This window comes from Agelaius tricolor, unplaced genomic scaffold, assembly GCF_023055355.1.
Source record: "Agelaius tricolor isolate 1412-34295 unplaced genomic scaffold, bAgeTri1.0.p SCAF_13, whole genome shotgun sequence".
NCBI classification, from domain to species: Eukaryota; Metazoa; Chordata; class Aves; order Passeriformes; family Icteridae; genus Agelaius; species Agelaius tricolor.
Genome location: NW_027269273.1, coordinates 22,504,115 through 22,530,135, shown reverse-complemented (window position 1 = coordinate 22,530,135; position 26,021 = coordinate 22,504,115). Strand labels below are relative to the sequence as shown.

The 26,021-nt window shown below is 33.9% G+C and overlaps 1 protein-coding gene across 1 annotated transcript in view; it reads left to right on the top strand.

The window, feature by feature from the left end:
• The window catches only part of LOC139595648 (adhesion G protein-coupled receptor A3-like), a 158,353-nt gene that overhangs the window by 34,822 nt on the left and 97,510 nt on the right, over positions 1 to 26,021 (top strand). Inside the window, exons 6-10 of the mRNA XM_071439187.1 lie at positions 3,152 to 3,316; positions 6,736 to 6,934; positions 8,218 to 8,367; positions 10,962 to 11,123; positions 13,440 to 13,655. Coding sequence (XP_071295288.1) covers positions 3,152 to 3,316; positions 6,736 to 6,934; positions 8,218 to 8,367; positions 10,962 to 11,123; positions 13,440 to 13,655 — 892 coding nt within the window. The remainder of the gene's footprint in view (positions 1 to 3,151; positions 3,317 to 6,735; positions 6,935 to 8,217; positions 8,368 to 10,961; positions 11,124 to 13,439; positions 13,656 to 26,021) is intronic.

Here is a 26,021-nt window from a genome sequence, read left to right as displayed (position 1 = left end):
CATCACATTTGTAAAAAGAAATTCTACCATGCATGAAATTTCCCAGTACGAAAAAGCATCATGTATATTCTTTCCTCTTTTAAATGTTTTTAATGAGAGGGTCACTGTAATTTCAAAGAGAAAGTTGAGAAAAGCCTGCTAGTCATTCTTTTCTCATCAGGCAGCAGTCTTCCTATTCAATTAGCCTTGATACCATCTCATGAATATCTGACTTAATTTTATCATCATAGAATGTCACAGAATTGTTATGGTTTGAAAAATCCTCTAAGATCATCAAGGCCAAGTATTTAGCATTAAACCACATCCCCAGGTGCTGCATCCACATGGTATTTTGAACACTTTCTGGGAGATGATTCCACAGTTCTGCTGGGCAACCTGTTCCAATGCAGGACCACCCTTTTCATAATATCTGATCTAAACCTTCCCCCTGCTGCAACTTGAGGCCATTTCTTCTCATCCTGAAATTTCCTTGAAAAGTGGCAACTGTCATACTGCTGAGGAGTGGGATGTGGTTGCTAATGCAGAGGGCGTAGGAATGCTTGTTGACTCATATTCCATCCTTAGGAAAGCTGCATAGCTGGGGCAAAATTGTTGGCACTTGTGGCCCGATGTTTATTAGATCCTGTGAGATGGGATAGTCAAGGAAAGAATACAGCCAAAGGAGCCATCCTCTATTAATTCTTTTGAGGTTTTGTCAAGCTCCTAAATCAGAGTCCTGCCATGTTCTCAGGTTATGGGAGAGTTCTTGCCTTTATCCAAGACTTGTTGCCATTGCCAAGAGAGATCAAGAATGCCTTTTGACTATGAGTGAGAGCCTCTGGGCGTGCTTATGCAACCATGCCAAGACTTAAACTATGTAACTGACCTACTGGAAAACTTTGTGATATAGGGTTTTAAAATTCTATAACCAGGAAAGGCCCACCCCTTCCTTCTGGTCTGCCAGGACTGTGAAGTCAAAGTCTCCAAGGATTATAAGCAGAGAGAATGCTAAAGGATCAAGCTGACTGCTTTTTTTGAGTACTAAAAGATATTTTTTTTTTAAATTCAGTTCCCCAAATTCTCCAGAGATATAAGATCAATTTATCATTTGTCATATCCAGATGGTAAGTAAATGAACAGTTTCACCATTGGGCTTGCTATCAAAATATTCCAAGAGGAATATAAATGAATGCATCATTTACAGTGGCCAGATGGCAATTCAGAAGACAATTTCATGATCTAGGCACTATATTGCATAAACCTATTCTGGCTTGTTTTTTATCACCATCTGAAGAAAGGGCAATAGAAGATTAAAAGTGTGAATGTGAGGAATTTCTTGTCTTTTGAGATAATTTGAACCAGTGTTCAAGTATTGCGTTAGTATCAGAAACAAGGCTGGTGTATCAGTAAATATTTGTCTCTGAGTCTAGGAAACTTCATCTACTGAGGGGAGACCTGTTAAGCAGCAGATACATTTACATCAGAACACATTTCAGCAGTTTAAATAAATGGAATATGTACCCTTTATATTTATTTATCAGCATACTGATTAATTCTAAATTTATAGTAAGCTGAAATATGCTATTTACCTATCATCATCATCATTGTTTCCAATTTTATCACATTTTTATTATTAACAATAGTTGTAGATATTTTCTAGACAATATATCAGAAGATCAGCACAACTATCATACATTCTATTAATTTTTGAAGTCTCCACACCTTGATGCCACAAGTGAATATAACCTCTGCCTTTTCTTTCAGTGAAAAAGCTTTATGCATAATTGTTTTTATAAACTTTAGGAATATGATCTTTCTTAACTGTCTATAATGATGTGAGATTGTTGTGATGTATGAAATATAATATTTAATTAAAACATTCTTAAACTGGCTAATTTCTGTGAAATACTTCTCCCTGAATGCAAAAAGATGTATTAAAAATTAGCTGAGAGGCTGCTGTTACTGGGCTATTCACCTGAGACTTCTTAAGAGAACAATTGCTTCTTTTGACATTAAAATACTGAGCTACTATCTGAGAACAGCTAGTAATGCTTTTTCTATATTTTTTGCTATAAAACTATGTTAGAATTCATTGTAAAAATGAAATAGGGGGGTTACAAGGCACTTGGAGTTCAAAGCCATCATAAATAGGAATAATGTGGTATTTTTAAAGTTACTATTCAATAATAAATTTCACTGAATATCTGGAGAAATATCTGAAATTCTGAAACAACTATCTTAAATCAAAGGCTATTTATTGTGGTTTACTTTTTTTCTGAGGCCCTAGATAACAGCCCCATAGTAGGTTCTTGAGAAAATCATCTTTCAAAATTTCAGGCTCTACAAAAAAACTGCTAAAGGCAACAAGTAAATTTTTCAGGTTTTATTTTAAATACAGATTTGAAACAAATGTATTAACTGTTAATTCAGTCCTTCAATTTTTATAGAGTACATTCTCTCTCACCCCACTGCGTTTCTTCCCACATAACTTTTAATTGTCTAAACCACAAGGCATATTCAAAGACAAGTCATTTCTGTAAAGCAAAGTAAATATTTCAGATAAATGCTACTTCTTTTCCCCTCCCAACTGCTTTCAAAAGCTGTAATTTGTTTAAAACTGTAGCAAAATTTATTTCCAACCCCATGGCAGATTTAAGATATAATGTGTTACCTACTTAAAATGCAGTAGTTAGCATTATTTTTGGTCTATGACATCTAGAGTAATTGAATAATATTCTGCCCCTGATAGCAGAGTGCCAGATTCTGGTGCTAAAGTGCCTCAGGATCTGTAATCACAGCTGAAGGCAAACCCATTCTCTGTGGGTTGGTTGTGTGGTCCACTTGAAATGCCTTTCTGACTTCCAAGTGCTTGGTTAGGCAACAAACCAAATATTCTGTAATACCTGGGGAAAACAGAATGGGCTTTGATAAATAGTTTATGTTCTTTTTTGATGATTTGTGATTTGTGTTATAGCCTGTTACTACCTGAGTAGTCAATACAAATTGGTGCTGCTAAGAGCTTACTACCACTTCCATACTGTCTGACCCTCTGATATCATAGACCAAACCCCATTCTGATATTTTCATAAAAAAATAAGTTAATGTCAGAAAACCAGTGACTTGATATCTGTATAATTGAGTGTATAAAATGATGAATCTTTTATTTTTTTAGTGAACTTATCCTATCCAGTATTGACATTGATGCAACTGGAGATTGGGAGTGTCTAGTCAAGAATTCCTATGGAAATAGCACTAAAAAAGTAGAAATTGTGGTACTTGAAACAGCTGCTCCCTACTGCCCTGCAGAAAGAATTATTAACAACAAGGGAGATTTCAGGTATGACTTTCTGGGTTTGGAGTGTGTTTCATATACTAATGGAGGTACAGACCATATTCATGCTTACATGACACTTCAGTCTCAGTTATAAATCACTTATTTTAGTTGTCATTTTTATATAATATGGTAGGAAGGGGAGAGTACTGTATGATTTTGATGAGAAATGGGACCTAGTGCTTCAAGAGAAGCAGTGGTTTGTGAAAGTCAGGAAATCTAATTCCTCAGTATGCATTATGGAAATGTTTTAGGAAATTAGATAAATTAGAGAAGATTAAAAATTTTTCTTGGTCTTTGTAGAAGATGATAACACTGCATTAAAGCATTAGAAGATTAAATCTTCAGTGCTTTACTTTTTTAAATCTGTTCAGGTTCTGATGGCTTGTTCAACTGAGATTAGAGGTAAGAAATGACATGAGACTGTTAGTAAAATATTTCACTGAAGAGGATCAAAATAGAAAGTAACGCTATTTAGTAAAATAAATAGATTGTATGAGGTGAGCTTAAGGACACAAAGTTCTACCAATATATCACATGCTTACAAAATACATCTATCCTTCTATCTGAATCTTAGGAGCTGCAAGATTTTGTAGAGTAAATGTAGCTTTTGCTCCATCGTTACTTTTATCTACATATGCTGTTGGGCTTTTTAAAATTGTAATCATTTTAATCAGAAGAAAAGGTTTCTGTGGAATTTGGTATTGTTTTCAGTCAGCTCTAAAATACACCAATGGTATGCACAAAGCTCTTAAACAAAACCTGCTTGACAATAAGACTGATGTATGATGGCAATCCCTTTGAGAAATCAAGGCAGTAATTTGTTACCAAATGAATTATAATGATAATTCAGCTTGAATAGATAATGAAAGGAAAGTGGAAGAAGAAAGATGCCTTTCTTAAATAGCAGAATTTTCTGTGAATATTTCTGACCTGAAAGCCTCTATTTATTTTCAGGTTACTTTTAAAACGTAAAAGCCCAAAGGCTTTTTGTACTATTTCTTGTATTTGAATAAAAGTAAAGGATTGAATTAGAAAGAAGTGGAAATAAAAACCTACTCAAATAATCTGTTTTCTCTTTACTACAAAGCTATTTTATTATGTGTTAACCTCAGTACCAGCAAGTTTGCCTCTTTCATTGAGGCAAAATTGCTGAGGCAATGCATATATATGGATTAAATTTCATTAGAGACCTTTGACAATCTTAGCTATAGATTTTTTTGTCATCACAATAACTGGAATTGTGCTTTTTCATAGTGGATATGCTGAAATAGGTTTTCATTAGATCTTTAAAAAAATATATGCTTCGTATCAGAAAACTCATACTGAATCTTTTAGATGGCAACTCTATGAAGTTCATGTTCTTGCCTTAAAATGACATCCTTTTCTCCATAAATAAATATATATAAATCTTCATGCTGCACAAACTAACACCAGGGGCATTTTTGTCATTTTATATAAATCAAAAGAACACGAGTGGACATTTCTCAACCTATTGATCATCTTCCTAGAAATCCATATAAATTTATTTTTAAAATGTACATCAAAAGGATGCTGAGTCCATAGGTTCTTTTGGCATTTGAGAGAATGAATTTAAAATAGTAGAGAATTTATGAGGCTCCAACTCAGCATTAACGCTTCAAATTGTTCAAAGGTTTATCCTCAGAGATGGAGCTTTCACACCAGCAAGTTTTCCTACAAAGGTCTTTGAAGTTTTGGTAACATAACAAGTATGGAAGTAGAAAGAATTGAATCACAAAGGCAAAACTAGAAAGAACTGTTCCTTTATTGGGCAAAAGAAAGGGAAAAAAGCATCAACTGTTAGGGGAGTGTGGCTATTTCAGTGGTCCAGCCTAGGTGGTATTTATAATTGTGTAACTGCAGCAAGAATTAGGCACTGAGAGTCAGAATAAACTGGCCTTTTCTGCTAAGAGGTTTTCTCTATCATGGCCATATTCTACCTTTTTTTTGGTTGCTGTTTTATAGAATGCTGTAAGCTTATTCTGAAAGGCAAATGAAAATGTTGCTATATGCTATCATTCCTAGTCATAAAGGCTGGATTCTGCTCACTGTGACAATGCTAGGCTCAGAATTATCTCTTCAGTTTCACTTTTGAAGTAAGTTGCCAATAAGTGTGGCCCAATTGCATTAATGCAAATTTTTTACTAAAAATAATTCCTTCCCAGAGGCAAACGTCCTCTATGATACTATATGCTCTATGTACTATTTTACATATTTTGATTTTTTGGGAAAGCTTCTTTCATGATTCGCTTTTTTAATCAACTGTTTTTACATCACACATAGATTTTTTTTCAGTGACAGCTATGAAAAATAAAAGTATTTTTCTTCTTAGCTTTTCTTTGAAATGAAGAAAACTTTTACAGTCCAAAACCCTTCAGTATATTATGTAACAATGTACAATTGAATGTGCATTGTGTAACTGGAGGAGCTAATACATTTGTTTGAGGAAAGGTTGATTGCCAAGCTGTAATTTCATTGAAAGGCAGAATATTTTTCTGATTTATTTGGTTCATTCATCAGATCAGTGCAATTAAAGAACCATATCCTTCCCACACCTGCTGACTTGCTGATGATGTGCTTATGGCTTTCTTTGATTTCCACCAATTACCTGATCCTGCTATGTCCACACTAGGCTGTAAATGACCGTAGATTTGTTATCTAGAGAAATAGATCCAGTTGTGCCATTCTAGAGAATGCAGCAGAAAAACACTTTCTATGCACAGAAAGTGTGTTTCCTAACAGACCAATCAGCTAAATAGAAGAATTCTGACTGCTCTTGATTTAGTTTATTTTCAAAGACTGTTTTGGAATCATACTACATAAATCATGTATACCTAAATAGCTAATTTTTGAGGGCTAGTTCCTTCCTCCTTCATGACACGTGATCTCTGCTGAAATCTTGTACACTGTTTTCTGAGACATTTTGTCTCAGGACTTTTTGTTTTTTTCAAGGCTTTTTAGTGGTGGGTCAAAATGCAAAGCAGAGATTGTCAGGTATTTTTTGGGCCCTTAGTTTTAAGAGCATTTACTAATAGAGTTTGGGTTTTGGGGGTTTTTTGGCTTTCTTTTTCTTCATGTACTTACTGCTCTGCTTTTTGCAGTCTGCAGACATTAATGTAGCAAAAACACCAACCATATCTTTTTCCTTAACACTAAACACCTTCCTGGAATTAATGCAGAATAAATGTGTGACTAGCTAGACTTGAACCTGTATAATTCTGACATTTTCCAAGGAAAAAAAGTAATTATTATAAAACATTTTGAAGTAAAAGTTAAAATAGCATTTTTTTCCTCATATACCACTTTACTTTGTTGTATATGGTCATATATTTATATATATATATATATCTCTGTATTGTAAGTTGCCTTTTGCATTTTAATTTTTACTACCATGGTGTTTCTAGGTGGCCCAAAACTTTGGCTGGGATAACTGCTTACCAGCCCTGTCTCCAGTATTCTTTTAACTCTGGTGCATTTCACAATGGTGCAGAAGAGGCAAAGGCGTGGCGCAAATGTAACCGAACTGGACGCTGGGATGAAGAAAACTACTCTGAATGTCCTTATTCACAAGAAATCACTCAAGTTCTTCATGCTTTTAGTCAGGTAATAGTTTGAAATCCAAGGCTCCCCTTCTCTAGTACTGAGTTTGTTGGATAGCTTGCAAGAAATGTCAGTTCAGCCATAAGTTTGGGATTGATGGACTTTTTACAAAATGCTTTACTTGAGAGACAGCCATTTGTTTCGTTGGTAATTGGAAGTTTAGTAGGAACAAGTGCGCAGCATTACCTTTACCTTAATGCTTTTTTCCATTAGGTGCTTAGAGTCTAGATGATTATTAGTAATGCTGGCAGGGTGATCAGTGCTTGACTTTCCTTCCCCTTATGTGGTTTTCCAGAAAGATGTTCATTTCTCGTGGAGTCCCATATCAGAGTTTCATCAGCTGAAGTGCCTTTCCTCTTTTGATGTCTTCAAAAAAAGCAGTACCTTAATTGTTTCTTATGGATAAGTAAAAGAATGAGATGAAAAAGTAGATGTATAGAAATTAATGAGAAAAAAAGAATGTAACAGGAAACACTGTGGAGGATGGCCCAGACATGTAACTGCCCTATTGATTTTACAACTTTCAGTTTCCTTGACCATTTCTTCCCTGGTAGTATCAGTAGTGCTAGATAAGGCCAGAGAAAGTTTGTTTTCAAATGGGTTCATAAATAAGAGTAATTAATATATTAAGAGAGCCATTGCAATTACTATAATAGTAATAAAATGTAATAAAATAAAATAATAATAAAATAATAATAAAATGATTAGTGAGATGTCTAGAATCCAGTCTGTTCTCCTGTAAGCAATGAGGTGAGGTTGGGTTTCTCACGGTCTTTAGACACTCAGGACTTTATAACCTCTGAGGATGGAGGCTGCACAATTTCTTGGGGTTAGCCTGTTCAAATACCTGACTACACTTACAGCAGGAAAGATTTTCTTCACAGCCAGTGTGAACTTCTCTTGTTTTCCCACAATGTGCCACTGAGTATAGGATCCCTTGCTGATACTGTTGTTTTCATGAAGGTGTAGAGATAGAGGCAAGGCAAGGTAAGTAGCTTGGTATATTTTATGAGGCCAGATTGTTACAGTCTAGAAAAAGTAGAGAAAAATATTCAAAAATTGTGATGGTATCTTCAGATAACAGCAGTGAAATCTAAGACCTAAGGCTGAAAATACATTCATATGCCTGAATATTCCCCTGAAATGTATATCCATGGCATATTGATGCACGTAAACCCATGTGAAATTATGGCAGGCATTATACCAATGGATGTGATCTCCAGTTTTTAAAGAGAATGATTAATTAAGCTGATTTATTAAGGCTAACAATTCTAATGTATTTTCAGATGCACATCAATTTGACAACCGTGCTGGAGTTTTCCCGCCAGCTGACAGCCTACACAAGAGGTGCTTCCCTCTTTGCGGATAAAATGGATGTAATATATTTGGCTTATATAATGGAAAAGTTAATTGTCTTCGTGGATGAAGTTGAAGATGTAAGATATCTCCTCTATGCTGAAATAAAGTATCAGTTAGAAGTGAAGTCTTCTCTGTGGCCCTGCTCTTAATGTATGCGGGCACACAGTGAAGAGTAGCTTCTAAAACTGATTGCTGATTGCAAATGTTCTGCATAAACTGTGATGTGTCTCTTTGTGCCAAAAAGGAAACTAAGTCTTCTTTGCTGATGACAAGGGCATTGCTGCTTAGGAATAAAACCTTTTTTTAATGAGCCACTTAATTAAATTTCTTTTTAAGTTTATTTTCTATCATGGCAAACATGTTAGAATGGACTCTGGCTGGCCACTGGAGCTACACATGCTTCTTTTGTTTTCTCCATTTTATCAGAAGGTTTTCACTGAATTTTAAAAGGTGGTATCACTTGTAAAGAAAAGATAATATGTCTTTATGTGCAACTTCGTACAGAATCTTTCAGCATTATGTATGCCATTTTTGCAGCAAAGTCTAATCAGAATTATGCAAACCCTATGGGGAAAGTAGTTTTTTACAGAGAACATAAATGTTCATCATATTTTTTTTGCTGTTAATTTTCAGAGTAACTACTTGCATAAACATTTGATAAACTGTAATTTTTGACCACATGATGTTTTCTTTTGGTTTGGCAATGTTCATTCCATTCTGGCTCTGGGAATTGTAACAGTTAACATTTTAGTGCCAATATGAGAAAGTCTCCAACTTCAATTTCACCATAATACACTAGATCCAAAGTATATTATTAAGTGCTCTCCAAGAATCATGTTTCAAAGCTGCAACTTTATTTCAGCTCAGAATCCTGATAAGATCTTACTGCTTTCTGACAAAACAAAAATTTGACATTCAAAAGAAACAGCTGGATTTGCCATAAAGCCTCTTTGTTTTTCTAGCGCTGATGTATTTTCCATTAAAGCTGAGTACCATCTCTAATCTTTTAATTGATTTCTTCCACCTTTCAAATAGGTTTTCATTTCTGCTTTTTTTTGTATCAAAACATCTCTATCTCCATCACTTACGTCTACGTCTCTGATTTAGTAATACCTTATTTTCTTAATTTATAATATTTTTCCTAATTTTTCTCTCATTTCCTTTACCTCTCTCTCAAGTTTTCTAGATAGAGTCCTCATGCATTGAGTTCTCAACTAGCATCCATTTCTTAGCTCTCACTCACAAAGTACAAAAGCACCTATGAAATTTGAACATGCATAATAGTGCAAATTTTTGTATTTTCAGTGATATGACTTTACTCTTCGTTGATGCACTTAATTATAGTATAAATTACTTCCTTTTCTTATTTCTCTCCTTTTGTATATTTATAGACTATTGTTCTGCCCTCAGTAAGTTACTGCCTAGCTGATTGGTGTTTGCTTTTATAGTTTCTCATAAATCACTCCAGACTCTTAATGTGATTCATTATTATTCATTTTATCAATAACTCTGTCACATTGTCAAAAGCCATCTAGAATTATCTAGTAATTATGTTCTCAAAAATAGATTAAATATTTCAGGAAGAGTCACATAAAATTTCACATGTAGTCTCATTATTTGTTTCCTTTTCAATGCATGAGAAATTTATCTTGTTTTTATTGAAAATGCAGAACTAACTTCATAACCTCAGCCATCTTTTAAATCTTTTTCACCATCCCTGAATTTCTATTTTCCTTTCCACTGAATCATGTGTGTATTTATCTTATTTTTCTGTTTCTATTAGCGTGAATTTTTTGGCTTCTTGAACTTTTCTTTAGCAATATTTCTCAGTTGTTTTTCTCTTCTATATACCTTTTCATTCAGGTTTACTTGTGACAACTGGATATATCTTTTCCATATCTTTGCCTTCAAATATATTGGTACCATGGTCATGTTAATTTTGAAATTTTACTAAAATTAAGTTTTTGAATATTAAAAAGCAAACATTTTTATTCCAGCTTGAAATAATTACAGAAAATATTCACAGTGATAGTTATTCTTTCTAAATGTAACTACTAATAAAATTTCAAACACACAGTTACCAAAATCTGTAAAATGTTGCCTGGCAAAACAAAGATCTATTGTTTTGGATTAGGCACAAGTGTGAATTAAACCTATCAAAGCTATGGCTCATGAGATGATCTAAGTTTATATCAACACCTGAGCTATATCTCAAATTTACTCCACTATGTATGTAACAAAGATGTCTTTCGAATATGTTTTTCCTCTTTTTTTTTTTTTCCCTTCCCCCCACGCCTCCTGCTCAAGGTCCTTTGATTAAACATGAAGCAGTTCTTTAGAAGGGCATGGCCAATTTTAATTAGTTTATGAAAGAGGGTGATAATTCTGGAATTCTGTTTATTGAGATGAGATGACTCAATTTGTCTGGTTTATCTAGAAGATAAGCTTTAAAGTTGTGAATTAAAAAGCTCTTGCTTGATGTGAGTTGCACTTTTCCTTTCTTGGTTTTTCTTTTTCAATCTATTTAAACTTTTTATAAAATCAAAACTGCCTTTCAATGATGGTTACCAAGAGAAATAATGTGCCTGCCTTCATTTGTACCCTTATCTGTTTTTTCTTAGTTATTGAGTTTTACAGACAATACCTTTTTATTTTTTTTCCCCTCTTCCAGATTGGGGATGCTCTTATTGAGATTGCCAGCAATATAATGCTGGTGGATGACCACGTGTTGTGGATGGCTCAAAAAGAAGACAAAGCCTGCACCAGGATTGTACGATGTGTGGAACAGATTGCAAGTCAAATACTGACCAGCAAGATCCAAGTGATATCAAAGGTATTTCAAAAAATTAAAAAATGTTTTGTAAGATTTTTTTTCTCTTGAATTCTATTTGCAAGACCAAAATATTTTTAAATATAACCAATGGTATTAAAAAGTGGTTTTCTTTGATCAGTTTTATTTATTGTGACAATATAGTGTTCACAACAATATCTTTCTAATGTTCTTACTATTCATTCATTTTCTATTTTTAAAGCCACTATAGTGTATGGTTTTATTTTGAAAGGTCCAAGTTGAGTGAGTGACTGACAGCAACATGTCAGACCATAAAAGACAACAAGATCCTTCCCTGGATCTGGAAGATTTTAATATGCCTTACCAAGAAGCTTCTGAACAACTATTGTTTAAAGTATTTAGAAGATTATCTACAAAGGTCTATCATGTCTTAAACATTACCAATTTGGGGATAGTTTTAGTTTTTTTAGAAGCAAACTGTACCTGTTAGAAATACTTTTTTTACTCCTTGTCCTCCATCTACACAAACATATCACTTGGATACTGAGAGGTTCTCATTTGGAGACTAACACATTGTCTTGTCAGCTTCAACATCTGAATAGCAGAAATACATCCAAATCAGAAGCTTGAAAGTTATCCTTTTAGAAGTTTAGATAAACACTTTAAAGGCTTATCATTCCTTGAGTTGGTTTGCTTGCTTGCTCTTAAACAACCTTTATTCTTTTCTCAATTGTCCACTGCATTTACATAAAACCACTATTTAAAACTGAGTTCAGGCGCAGAGTAAATCACAGGAAAAATGCATAAAATTAAAAGCAACCAAAAAAAAAGAAGTTATAGACTGAAGTGAATCATAGAGGAAGCCAAATAGCATAATAGCCTTAGTTTGTGTTTTTAGAAAAGCGGTCTTTCAAACAGACACAAAAATATATTGGACTGTTTCTTAAAAGAAGTTTTTTATTTAATTCTCATTTACATAAAAGAATCAAATTTGCTAAAAGTATTTATATTAAATGCATAGTGACAATAATGTAACTTTTAGAAGTATTTTGCAATGTGACAGCTAGGAGGGCTCTGTTGTTTTATGCTTGCCTTTCTTTTAAATGTCAAGTGACAAAGGTTGAGTTTTTTCCCTTTCACTGCTTCAGGAAGATGTTGACATTACTGAAAAGAGTAATTCTATGTACTCAGACTTCAATACGTGTCACTAACTGTTTTGCCTTGCTTTATCTTTTAGCTTCTTAAGGTTTTTTTGTAGGAGAAGTAGTTTACTGTTGAGTGCAATTTGTAAATAAACAAAAGCTGTGGAGTATTTCTGGTCTTATCTTAGGCAATACCAAACATATCTGTTCCTTTGGGAGGCCAGCCAGGAAACTGTCTTACAGAAATTGCATCAGCTTTCTTTATTTTAGAAAACAGCAAATAAAACACCCACAGCTTAGGTAGCCAATAGTTTCTCGTACAATTCCAAAGGGGGGAAAAAAAAGGAGAAACTCTATAAATGGTGTCAGCCATATAACATTGAATCATAGAATAATTTAGGTGGTCAAAGACCTTTAAGATCATTGAGTCCAACCATTAATCCAGCACTGCCAAGTCCACAGATCAGGAAACAATCTGTGCCTGGAAGCAGAAACCATATCGTCCTATCAGTGTGGCACCAGTCTAAGGCAGTCCACCTGTTATAACACGAGCTGTTTGTCCCATGCACTGTGATGAAATTAAAATACTAGTTTAAGGGCAGAGATGCATCTCTGCACTCTGCTGCAGTCTCCATCTCCATACACTTCACTTTGCTGAAGGATAGGTCACAAATGTACCTGTAACGTGGTGTTGCTTTGAAACATTTAGTCATGTTCAATGCTCTCATGGAGCAAGATGTGTGAAAAGACTCAGCCACTAAATAGCTGAGAAGGTTCCTTTTTCATTTCTTAGGTACAAAGCACATCCTTGTTCATTTTTTAAATAGTTCTTAAGCCTGATGTTGCTAGTTCACTTTATAACTCTATTGCTTTAATTCCAGATTCCATTGAAGCTGATAATGATGGAATTACAAAACTGATATAATAGTAACTAGTGTAACTGACAGAAAGAGATCTATACCTATGTGTATATATGTATCTCAGAAGGAAAGATGGAAGCAAACCCACTATGCTGTTGTTGAATCCTGTATGATATCTTTTAAAAAGTTCTATTTTCTTTCTCTTCCCAAGAGAATATATATATACACATAGATAGGTGTGTGTGTGTGTGTACATGCACAATCATTTATTTAGTTTATGCAGTAAGCACACAATGCACGTGCAGTTGCAAGTATGGTTAATGGGTTTGTGCCAACCATTCTCAATGTTTTCACAGGTATCTCGTAATATTGCTCTGGAAGCCTTCATGATCAAGCCCTCCAGTTTCACAGGAATGACTTGCACTGCCTACCAGAAAACATCTGCAAACTCAGACAAGTCAGTGACTCCTGATTTGGGAAGATGGGAAGCAAATCACAATCCTGATCTATATTTGAATTTCAAGTGCAACACTGGCAATCTGGATGGCTCTTTGGTGAATTCTTCTACCAGAGTAAGTCAGTATGATTATGAATATAACTTATCTATTTTATTTATTTAGTGTTTTCAGTAGCACCTTTATGCAGAATACTGATTTGTAAAATGAATATTTTATGTGTTCTTAGCACTGTAAACTTGTTAATAATTTCAGCATGTAAGTGGGCTTAAACTGGTGTATTGAGTGTAGCATATTTTGTTGTGCTAATGAATATACCATTAATATAATCAGGCAGAATACAGGATGTGAATAGAGATGAGTGAATGTCTTGTTTTTTTCTACCTCTGAGTCCAGTTGTGCAAACTTTTCTATGTGTAAACAATCTCTTCAAATTAATTTGGAAATACTTGTTTTAGTGATGCACTCTCACAGGGTTTTACATTGCAGAGATGTATTTTTTTTAGGGAAATTACCTTTACTTTCATAAATAATACTGCACTATCTTCTGGACTTCATGCTGAGGGAGAGTGTTTTGCTGGATTTTTGAGGAGTAGCTGAAGAAAATAGTAAATAAGCCTTTTAATAGAATACACTGTTGTTATCAAATAATGAAGTGTAACAATTAAATTTTGATCTAGCAGGAAATGGAATTTTGTATTTGGCTGAGCATGTTATTAAATTTAAGTATTAGTGTTGAATTTCAGCTATCCTCCAACTGAATCTCAGTTTAATAGGCTTATTTCTTGAATTATTTACTATGACAAAATGATGCTTCTCTGAATAATATTACTGGTTTATTGAACTTGAAAATATTTTGATTGAAGTTTGGTGCATTTTAATCCATATGGACTATGCAGTCACTTATATGGTGCTCCCATGATCTTCTGCTAAAAGGAATCATCTTAATAATTGAAGAATAGGTTAAATTTGTTTCCTTTAATGGAGTTCATTTTTTTCCTCTGAACACTTTGAACTCATCTGTCTATAGGAAAAAGAAAGGTGTCTCTGAAAAGCAATGACTTTGCCATCCATAAGGTGAACCCCAAATGTCAGAGATCCCAAAGACACAAGATTTCTTCAAGAAGAAATCCTGGAACACTCTGAATTGTATGGGATACTATTATTGATATAGAAATATATATGGGATTACAGGAATGGGAAAGTTTTCTTTATTAGCTCCACCAATATATTTTGTACTTCTTTAGAATCTGAATACCAACATTTTTAGTAAATTAGTCTCTTTATAGTTGAATGGTCAAGCATGGTGTATCTCTCCTTTTATAAAAATCCTACCATAATTGCAAATTTCTCATCTCTTCTATCAGCATGCATTTGTCAAATATTTAGAGTAAGTTAGACCAGTTATTTGAAGCCCTTCCTAAAATATTGTTAGAATGTCACCATAATGATCTCAGAGTAAAATCTTACCTTGTATACTGTGAACCTACCTGACTTTAAATAATATAGAGAAGGGAAATTCTACTGATGGTACAAAGAAGTCAGGAGAAAGTGAGCTTATTCCCATGCAAAGCCATTTTGTGTATGTAATATATATTCTGATGGAAGTGACTTTATTAGGTGCATCTCCAGTTATCACCTGTATATGAATTTGTAAAGATTGTAAGAGCACAATACAGGAGAGTATAGACTCAGCTCAATATTTGTTACATGGCTTTAGGTTTCAACATTGAGGTGTACTCGGGCATTAAATGTGGTAGGGGAATAAGCAGACTGGATATATTCCTTTAACTTTATCCTGAAAAGCAAGAAGTTTTAATTCACTGCTCCCTTAAAATTTCAGGCTAACCACTCCCTTAATTCACTCTGAAATTGGCTACACTTCTTCATTGTTGAAGCAAATCATATGTAGAATTGTAACTGATAACAGAAAATGGGATTCTCTATCATCATCCACTAGCAAAATTATTTCTATATTTGCTCATTGGAGGTAAACCTACTTGATTGTGCTGTGCAAAGTTTAGGAAAAAAGGGAATTTGTTCTAAGGTCAAAATTGCTTCTTTTATTATATCTGACCTTTAGAACTTCATCTTAGATGCTGAAATTACTCTTACAGTCTTCCTCTATTTAGCATAGGATTAATAATGAAGAAGAAAAAACATCTAATTAAAATCACCAAGTAGATGTAGCAATCACAAATTTAATTAACTTCTAATAAAAATGTGAAAATTTGCTTAAGAAGCCTACTAAAAGAGAATATTCATATGTTTTTGTGCTAGAAAATGTAGCCCTCTTCAAATTTATAGTACAGTCATCTGCTCACTAAGCAAAACAATTGTTTATGTCTTCTGTTTCTAAGAAATTTCACTAATCAATTAAAAAAGTGAATCCTCAGGAAGCAAAGTGTGGGCAGTAGCGAGGAGAAGGCCAATATGGGTGAGCTCAAGTTTTCTTGTGAATACCACCAAGGCTTTTGTAACTATTCATAGTGATCTTCCCTGGCAATGGTAGGAAATTGGTACATATTTAGACAGTGGTTTTCTGTACCTAAATTAACCTGATCTGGTTGTTATGGTATATAATGCCCCAAAAAGGTTAAGTAACATCAAAATTTAAATAAAAAAAGTAAAAAACAGATTTAAAAGGATAGACTTTGAAAATTAAATAATTTAAAAGCACTGAAAGAGGTTCACCATTCAGAGAAGTTCAGGACATAGCTGTTAAAATATATCTGTATCCACTTATGGTTCAAGTATGTTTATAGACCAACTTGCAGTGTTTTCAGATACCCTAAATTAAAATATTATTGCAGATCGATACACAAATTTTTATCTTTAAATCTAATTCTGACTCTTTAGCTACCTGCAAGTTTGAAAATAATCATTTATTACTGTTGCAGATCAGAAGTTTTGTGTGGTAGGACTTAGACACAAATGCCTTCTCTTAGATCCCATTTTTGCTGTTAGTAGGGAGCTTTTGCTGCCTGGCTGGACTCTACTGGGTGGGGAAAAAAAAGCTCAAATATATATTCTGAATTTTTGTTACAGTATTTTGACACACTGGTTGTTTTCCTCTCTGTTTAAGAAGCTTTAATGGGATGCTCCCACCCTGGGTTTCCAGGCTGAGATCCTATCACAGGAATGCTCCTGGGGCACTCTTCTGTCTCATGAGCTGAGTTATATCCTCTGTGGTCTGCGGATATAAAAATAATGAAGTGATGATCACACACCAACCAGGCTGCTGCACAGTTGAACTCAGACAATGTGAGAACAGTTGATGAAATTTTATCGCCATTCAGTACAAATCCAGAGTCTGGTTCTTGTTTGGTACCAGACCTGAAGGGTACTTGGAACCTGATCTCTGTTCCAACCTGATTCTGCAAAATAGTGTGCAAAAATAATGACTTGTACAGTTAACCCACCCTCTGACTCAGTGAAATTCCTTCAGTACAGAATGAACCTTTAAACTTCCTGTACCATGGCAACGAATGTGCCGTTTATGGTGGACTGGAAGTTTGGTATTTGTGCTTTGACTTTGAAGAAAGTATTTTCTTAACGTAATTTATACTTTCAGCTTCATTGAAAATGCTTGTCAAATGAGAAATCTATTCCTATCTTAATTATTCTCCTGACACACAAATGAATTGGAAGTGAGGTTTTAAAATTTCAATAATACGAATTTCACATGTAATGCCTGACTTTTGAGTTCTTCATGATAGTGTCCATGCATTCCATTCAACTTTTCAATTCTGTTTATTTCTTCTATGCCCTGAGCCAGACTGACCTTTGGATTTGTCAGGTTGTATTACAGGTAGTGTCCATAGGAAGAAATGGTAAAAGTTAAATTGGTACCAGACGCGCTAGCCACAAAAACAAATTCTAAAGTGCACTAACAAAATCCTGCAATTACTTACATGTACCATGTTGAGATATTACACAATTTTAGAAATATTCTTGTCTCAGATACATACTGGAAAATATAAAATCTATGTAAGAAAAGGTTTTGTCTTGCATAAAATAAATTTTGATTGTCCGACCATAGATGTAATGTGTACATAATGGTAAATTCACAGGTAAAAGTTACCAGGAATGGAGAAAAGAACTTAAAGATTTCCACCAAGTGATGAGAGTAGGATAAAACACAGAATTAAAAATCCAAAGAGGAATTGTGAATGGGAAAATGATTGTTACTGATATCATGAGGTTGCTCACCCATTTTAGGATACCTTCTCCCAGTTTCAGAATGCATGTGTACAGAAGTTTTTCAGTGCATCAAGATCAACTCAGGAAATTCAGAATTCATATGGTGTATAGAATTTGTGAAAAATGTAATACAAAATGAATATACTTCCTGTAATTTGCACAGAAAATATCTATTACTGATTTTTCTGGTTCAGTCTATCAGACTAAATGTTCCCCACTCCAGATCTTTTTTCATTCCATGCTACATTAAAAACAAATACTTTTCAGTCTTCTGTTGAGAACATTCACGTTGAAATATTCAGTAACCACATACATCATATTAAGAAAATACCATCCAACATAGTCAACAAAATACTTTTATCCTACAGTATGTCACAGTATATTGTTAGGTTAATTCTGTATTTTTTTCTGGCATGTAATATCCAGTAGGTTGATAGATATCATAAATATAGCATGAATTATGTTGACATCATCATTTCCATTGTGATGGCCTCTGATTTCCCAGCACTCATTGCTTTTTAGAGATTATTGCAGCACTTTCCTCATCAAATATGATGAACTTTGAGTATGTTGTATCATACACGTTAGTACAAAATTATAATTTTTCTTTTTTTTCCTCATGCTTCAATTTTCACAACTGTAGAAAACATACAATAAAGAAAAAATTGCCAAGTAAGCGGGACACCAGAAAACAAAACTTAGTTTCTCAGTTTTATAAGTATGGCGTATTACAGAGTAACACTGGGCAGAATGCTGGAATACCTAATGTCAAAGCCTATTTTGTTTCAAAATATTTTACAAAGATTAAACATCCAGATCAAGGCATATCATGTTATACATCAGAATTTGTAGTCTTCCCTTCCCTTTGGGAAAAAATTTTTGCCCATTTTTCTCTTTTCTCAATTTTCTTTCTATGTCTTAGAGCGCAAAGCATTTTGCTCTTCCTCTCTTGGATAATGATATTATATGAAAATTTGTCCTGGTAACTTACAAGAGAGTTTGCTTGGTTGTAAATTTATAAACTGATTTTACAATAACTAATCTAGGACTGTGTTTCTCTTTTCTCTGTGATTAGGTGGGTACTATCACAAAGGTATGTCTTAAATGTGATGTAGGCATTTTTAAGTTTGTTCTATTTTGCCTGCTTCATCCTTTTACATTTTTTCTACTTTTTAAAGATCTTTTATATATAGTTCTAATTTAATCCTGTAGTGGTTTTAATAGTGATTTAGAATATATCCAGACATACAATATCTATTTATTCAATATTCTAAATAATCACCTTCATTCTAGATTTTTGCATTCAAAAAAGGATTTTTTAATATTTGTCCTTATTCTTAGACATAATGTCTAAGAGTTATCAAAAAATAGCTGTTGGTATCTCTCTTATTACAGCCATGGAATACTTGTTTTAAAATAAAACTAAAAATAAGTAAAAACATTTAGCAGTATGATATATAAGCTAGTATTATCTGTGGAAGTGTTAATTTGCTTGCAGTTGGGTTCAGATGATACACGGAGTACTAGCTATGGAAAAAGTTGAAATATCTGTCATTCAGGTAATTAGAGGGTTTAATTTCAAAATCAAAACTAGACAAGAAAAACTGCAACTCTCTTTCTCTTTCCAGTATGCTCAAATGGCAATTTTATATGCTCAAATCACAATTTTATATTGATACCACTTACTATTATTCCTTCTCAAAAAGTGACTTCATATATTTGTGCCTGGTATGACTGACACCTGCAAGGTTTGTAGTTTGGTGTTTTGTGTTCAATATACCTTCTTTTTTCTTTTCTCTGTACATGCTTCTGTGGCCTTTTATTATGTAGATGTTCATCCTGCACTTACAGATCTTTCTGAAAGTTGAGAAAAGTAGAACAGTGCCCAAATACTATTAATGCATGTGTGAAAAATGTCAATTATCTTAGGTATACAGAAGTGTTTCTCTAATTCTTGTATTGGTTTATCATGTATTTTAACATCTAGCCATTTTGTCACTGTCCCTTAATGCTATGCACAGTTTGGAGCTCAAATTTGTATGTCTGTAGAAGTGAAAAGAAATATGAATAGATTGAAGTTAATAAATACAAGGAAAAAGAGACTGGGAGAATTAGCAGCTTGTATTTGATCTAAAATTGTGTTATTTGAATTCACATTTGCTTTCTTGTGAAACAAACTTCTGTTCCTGAGCACATGAATACTACTGATTTTATGTATGCTGTCAATATATATCTAGGAGATGTGCTGCCACTCTCTAATCCACAATGGCTGAATGAAAAACAGACTTCTGATTTTCAGCACCATTGCTCTTGTTACAGAAAAGTTATTTGGGATTTCCCAAAGGGCATTATAAGATTAGTTTCCTTGTTATAAACCATCAGACTCCTTCATGTGCATTCTGCTGTTAAATAATAGTTTGTACACTAATTAAGATAAACCACATAACAAAACCCCACTGACACCATAACAATTAATAAAACAAAGCATCAGTTGTTGGAATGTATTTTATGGTACAAAGGTACCATAAAGGAATGTATTTTATGGTATTTGATGGTACAAAGGTAATAATGACCATGTACAATACTGAATACAAATGCAAGTCCTAGTTCTGCATTGATTTTTGAGGACTTAACCCCCAATTTTCTCATTATATAAAATAAAATGCCCATAACTTTCTCATGGTATAAACAAAAAACTTTTAACATTTTTATAGAACTCCCTGTATAAGTTAAGTATTTGCAACTGTTCTTTTCTAAACTCTTCTTTTTAATGTTTGTTTTGTTTTTCTCAGAGAATGATTGATGCTACATAATAGAACATGCATCAGTATCCAATAAGTAATTACATTTTGTTTCTCAAAATCTTTTTCACTACATGATTGCTTAGGTAATTGATTGTTGCTTATTTTAGAGAAGGCATTTCCAATTTCTAAACTGATAATTTTAGTAACTGTGGAAGTGCATTTAGAAGTTTTTTCTTTCTTCTTTCTTTTCTTTTTTTTTTTCCAATGTTGGTTTGCTGGCTTAGATTGATTATTAGGAGATGATATGGCTGGATTTTTTTCCTAAATGTGGATTCTTTTCCTAGAAATTCCTGATTGTTTCCTGGCTTTTTTAGTCCCCAGCTGTATGTGATAACCTGAGGGAATGGTCAATAGCACACAGGTGAGGAGGCTGCTTTGGAGGAGTCAAACCCTGTACGTGGTATAAAGGTGCTCACACAAGGGTAGAGCCTTTCTCATTGTCAAAGTGACCATATTGGCTGGAGCTTCTCTTCAGGAAAAGGCAGCAGTGTATGAGGTCATGTATCAAAGATTTTTGAGTGGGTTTTGGTTTTATGCACATACAGGAATTAATCTGTGTGATGTTCTGTGTAGTATTTAGGGCACTGTAAATGCTGTGTTGTAGGAACTTTCCAAAGGATGTGTATACACCTGTCTCCAGACAATCATTTTTGAATATGTAGTGGAAGTCAGCAATGGAATGCAAGTTTTCCAGAAAGTGGGTATGTTATCTCTATGTTTTATGCACAGTGTAGACCTAGGGGTGTAATTAGGTAGAATACTCCTTCTAAAGTGACTTAAGAAGAGATGCCTATACCAGCAAGTTGATTCATGGAACGACTAGAACAGTCTTTCTTTCAGAACTGTCTTTGTGACACGGGAACTGAAATTTCAGTTAAAATATTTCTGCCAATATTGCCTTGTTGTTTGGTGAAGAAATTATTTAATTGGGTGGTGTTGTTTCTGTGGTTTTGGTGGGCTTAGCTGGGAGAAGGAGTTCACCTTTGATTTCTTTTTTAGTTCCAAAAAATATATATACTAGTAGAAATCTCTAACATTTCTTTTTTGGGTTGATGGATTTAATATTTCCTTGTTTAATTGACTGTTACTGCTTTGTAGAAATTGTGAGATGTGTTCTGTGTCACAGTGAAGTCAGAAGTCCTTTGCATAGTCTGTCTTGTCCCTAAAAATAGATATGAAATTCTGTCAAGTAAAAAATCTTCTTGCAGTGGTTGTTGTTGATGTATTAAAGTGGTGTTCACTAAAAATATATAGATTAATTAATCTATAAGAATTAATTTTTTTATTATTTTAAAACCCAATGTAAAATTCTGGCATTTTTTACTATATGAAAAGAGTGAAAAACTTGTAGTTATCTATGAGCATACGTGCACCTGCACAGATGTTTGTACAAATGACCCAAAGGAATGGCCTGAAATTGTGTCAGGAGAGGTTTAGATTGGATATTAGGAAAAAATTCCCTATGGAAAGGGTTGTTAGGGATTGGGCTGCCCAGGGAAGTGGTGAAGTCACCTAAGTGACTCAAAAAATGTGTTCAAGACTTTCAAAAAGAGCTCAAAAAACATGTGCACGTCATTTGGGGAAATGGTTTAGCAATAAACCTGGCAGTGCTGCCTTGCATGTCAGACTTGGTGATTTTTAGAGGCCTTTTCCAAATTTAACAATTCCATGTTTCTGTTTCATGGTTTTGAGGACTAGAATCCTGCTTTCTGTGTATATGGGGTTAGCAGCAGTTGTTCTGGAAGGATAGTGCACATGGGTAGGTAATAATACATGTTTATGGTGCCGAGTAGGGATTTGAGTTTAATCTATTTTCTGAACTTTGAAAATATCTCCTAAAAATAATACAGTGGGAAAATAAAGTGAAGAGAGTGAGGCAAGGGGCAGGAGGGGTTTCAGAAGTAGTAAACTTACTAGAATCAATTTCCTGAGCTTACAGTTCTCATGAGATCATTCCGTGCTCCAACATCGAGTGTTGGATGGAGTGTGTGGGGAGAGGGAGAGATTTTCATGGTGAGGGAAGAGGAGTAAGTTGTTTACTTGGGCTTTTTTTAACAAACAAAACTTTGACAAGTCTTGTGATTCTAGGAGAGTTGACTGTGACTATAATGATTCATTCTTGTCTGTCATTTTAGACTGTCATGTGCTACACTTTTAAAATAGGATGTAAAAGCGCATGACTACTGTCCCAGAGGGCGTCTCACAAAGATGTGCATAGTATTTTTTGAGCCCATCTCAATGAAAAATTTATTTTTTAGCTAAATTAATATTGATATGCTGATTCATGTTTATGCTCTGAGCTCTTTCTGCATTATTGATTTATGTATGGTTGGCATACTATATATCAAATATTTCAAGGAAAGCTTGTAAATTTGTTGAACTATAATTGAATATAGTACAGATGGGATCATACCATTATTTCCTGACGGTGAGTTATAAGAATCCCATTTTAAAACTTTCATAGTTATACATAAGAGTTAGTTCATTATTCTAAATTATTGTTATTGTGCTCCCATAATGTCCCAGAAAGTGAAGGAACTTAACAGGTGTTAATTGGGTTTCCAAATCATCAGTGGAGGAATTTACTGGTTTTAATACCAGGTTAGTTTGTAATGAAACACTTAAGCTCTGCTCTACAGAGAAAGGACTTCTACACAGATATTCATTGTTTGACTTCATAAATGGACAGTCATTCTTGTGAAGTTAATTGGCTTCATAATCTTGTTTTAGTGAATGAAACTCGTACACAGATTTCTTTAGTTTCTGGGAAAACTTCATAATGAAATAAAGAGGGATTTTCATAATGAATTTGAGAAAAACAAATACGTCTGGACTCTTCATCCAGACTTTTTACTGCTTTCTTCTCTTGCATCAACGAGTAACTAAAACATAATTTAAAACAATACTAACCAAAAGTTATAATTGTACTTAAAATAGCTAGAAATATTGAGTACTTCAGTAGGATTCTTGAATCTGATGTTTTTTCAAATGCTAGTGAAAAGTGTTGAATTTAGGGATATAAGAAAATCTGCAAAGGGTCAGTCTAAAATTCTATTTTTGCTTGTTTCTTAGCTCTTACCTCCTACCTCTGGTAGGAGTCTAGTAGGTTGGAAGCTTTGGGAGAGAAGTATATATAGAAATGGAAATGTAGTGGTACATCTCACTTATATGCACTTTTTATGCCTCTTGGATTTCCTCAACAACAGACTGTAGCCAGAAGATGGTCAATACAGGAAATAGGTTCCTTTTTTGGGAAAAAAATTAACTCAACTTTTGATACATCTTAATGGTTTAGGTCTTATCCAACCACACTTGGATATGTGTGTTCACTAAGCTATATTATGTTTGTTATTCTATGTATAAATAGTTCTTTTTCTTAATGTGCCAATAATGCACATGTACAAATCTGAGAACAGGAGTGATGATAATTGTTAAAAAGTCCACATCCTCTCTGGGTGCATGGGAATACATATTTATACAATATCAAACTACAGTCCTGGAGTTTTTCTGCCATTAATCCTTGTGCTGATTTTTTTTTTCATACACCCTGCATTACTGCTAAGAAGAAAAAAAGAGGAAAAAATAAGTTGGCCAATTGTTTTAGCTCAAAACAGACTGTAGGCTATGAATTTGGATAGACAAGATAACAATTCTTCTCCTAAATGTAGGTTAAAGCCCTTCAGACCAGAACTCTGATGAACCAGAACTAAACCCACAATGGCTAATTCGATATATACAGGTCATACAGTAGATGTAACAGCTGTGTAGTGTATGCTTCACTGACCAGCATATGCTGCTATTTTAAAGGAAAAGAGGAATCTTAGGACTTGGCACTTGAAGAAAAAAATTGCATTTCTGTGACATTTTATTGCAGAAAGTCTCCTGTATTTCATAAGCTCTGTTTGATCAGTACTGTGTAAATTGTCTTAACAGATTCAAAACTCTTACTAAATATAGTCTAGCAAAGTTGCATGTAATTATCAGAGTCATTGAACTGGAGGGTTATTTACAGCTATGTTGTGTTTCTTCAGCCTTTATCACTGCACTTCTGATGATAGCAGTCACCTGCAGAAATGCCACCAAATATCAAACATACTGTTTAAGTGGTACTGATCATTTAAATGTGTAAATTCCTAATTTCCACATAAAATAGAATTAAAGATGTATTCCAGACTATTTTAAAACTTCTGTTCACAAAGAACTATGGTTTTCAGTCTTGTGCACTTTCAGAGTACTTCACTGATTTGGCATCTGTATTTTAATCCTTACTTTTCAGAAATTTCATGTCTGATTTTAGTGAAGTCTGTAGTAAATAAATGTCTAACTTGAGTATATGTCAGAACGTATGTAGTTTATTTAAACTTCATTTTACCCTTAGAGTTTAGTTTAATTCTGTCAAATAACAAATCCAATCAGAGGCAGCATCAAGCTTCAGCAGTAAGTTTTCCTCCAGTGCAACTACAAGAATTTCTGTAAGGAGGGAACTTTCAAAGAGAATCAGACCCACTGGGTATCTTTTCTACACTTCTTCTCAGTGTGTTGGTTCTTGGGAATTCATTAATGTGCAGAAATTCACTCTAGACATAGTTGAAAACTAGCAGTGAATGTTACAATCTATTGATAATTGACTTTCTGCAATAAATACTCAGAAAGCCTACTGCTATACTATTTGGGCCTGACTTACCCTTGTATAATCCCAATGAAATCACTGCACTGAAGTCTATATTTATTTTGGCTAACAGTATTTATTCCTGAAAACATCTTATCGCTTTTAAGTTAACACTTAAAAAAAACCCAAAAAGGCAAACATAAAGTGACTAGGGCACTGTTATTTATTTTCATTTTAAAAACACTAATAGGTTACCTTTTTAATTTAGCACTAAACTCAGGTATACTCTAATATAAATCAAACTTAAACCATCAGCAAAAGTAAGATAACTCTGACCCTATAAGCATGAACTAGTAATCAGTTGCTTTTTGTAATCATCTGCTAATCCTTGATATATAGTAGCATATTTGTTCAGGTTTATGCTTGTACCAGTTTCTCTACCTGCAGTTGCTCTGGTAATTCTGTTTCTTCTTCTACACCACTATTGCCACTAGGAAGAATAAGATTCATAGATTATGCTGATTTTCTTTCAATATGCTTTCTGTTTTCAGGACATTTGTACAGTCAATAAAAGTTACCATGTGTTTGCTGATTTCTCAGTATCCTTGGAAGTGGTACAACAGTAAATCTGTTTTGCCTTATATTTCAGTCCAAGGGATAATGGAAGTTTTTAATAATTATTAGGACCTGAGAATAAGCTTCCTTTAAAATGAAATGGGCCTTCTGCAACTGGGAAATGGGTAGGAGAATCAAAAATGAAATATACCTTCTGTAGGCAAAATGTGCAGATGTGTCATGTGAAGCTGTTATATAACCTGAAGAGTCAGGGAGGAGATGTTTATTCAGCTCAGTGAGCAAGTACTGGAG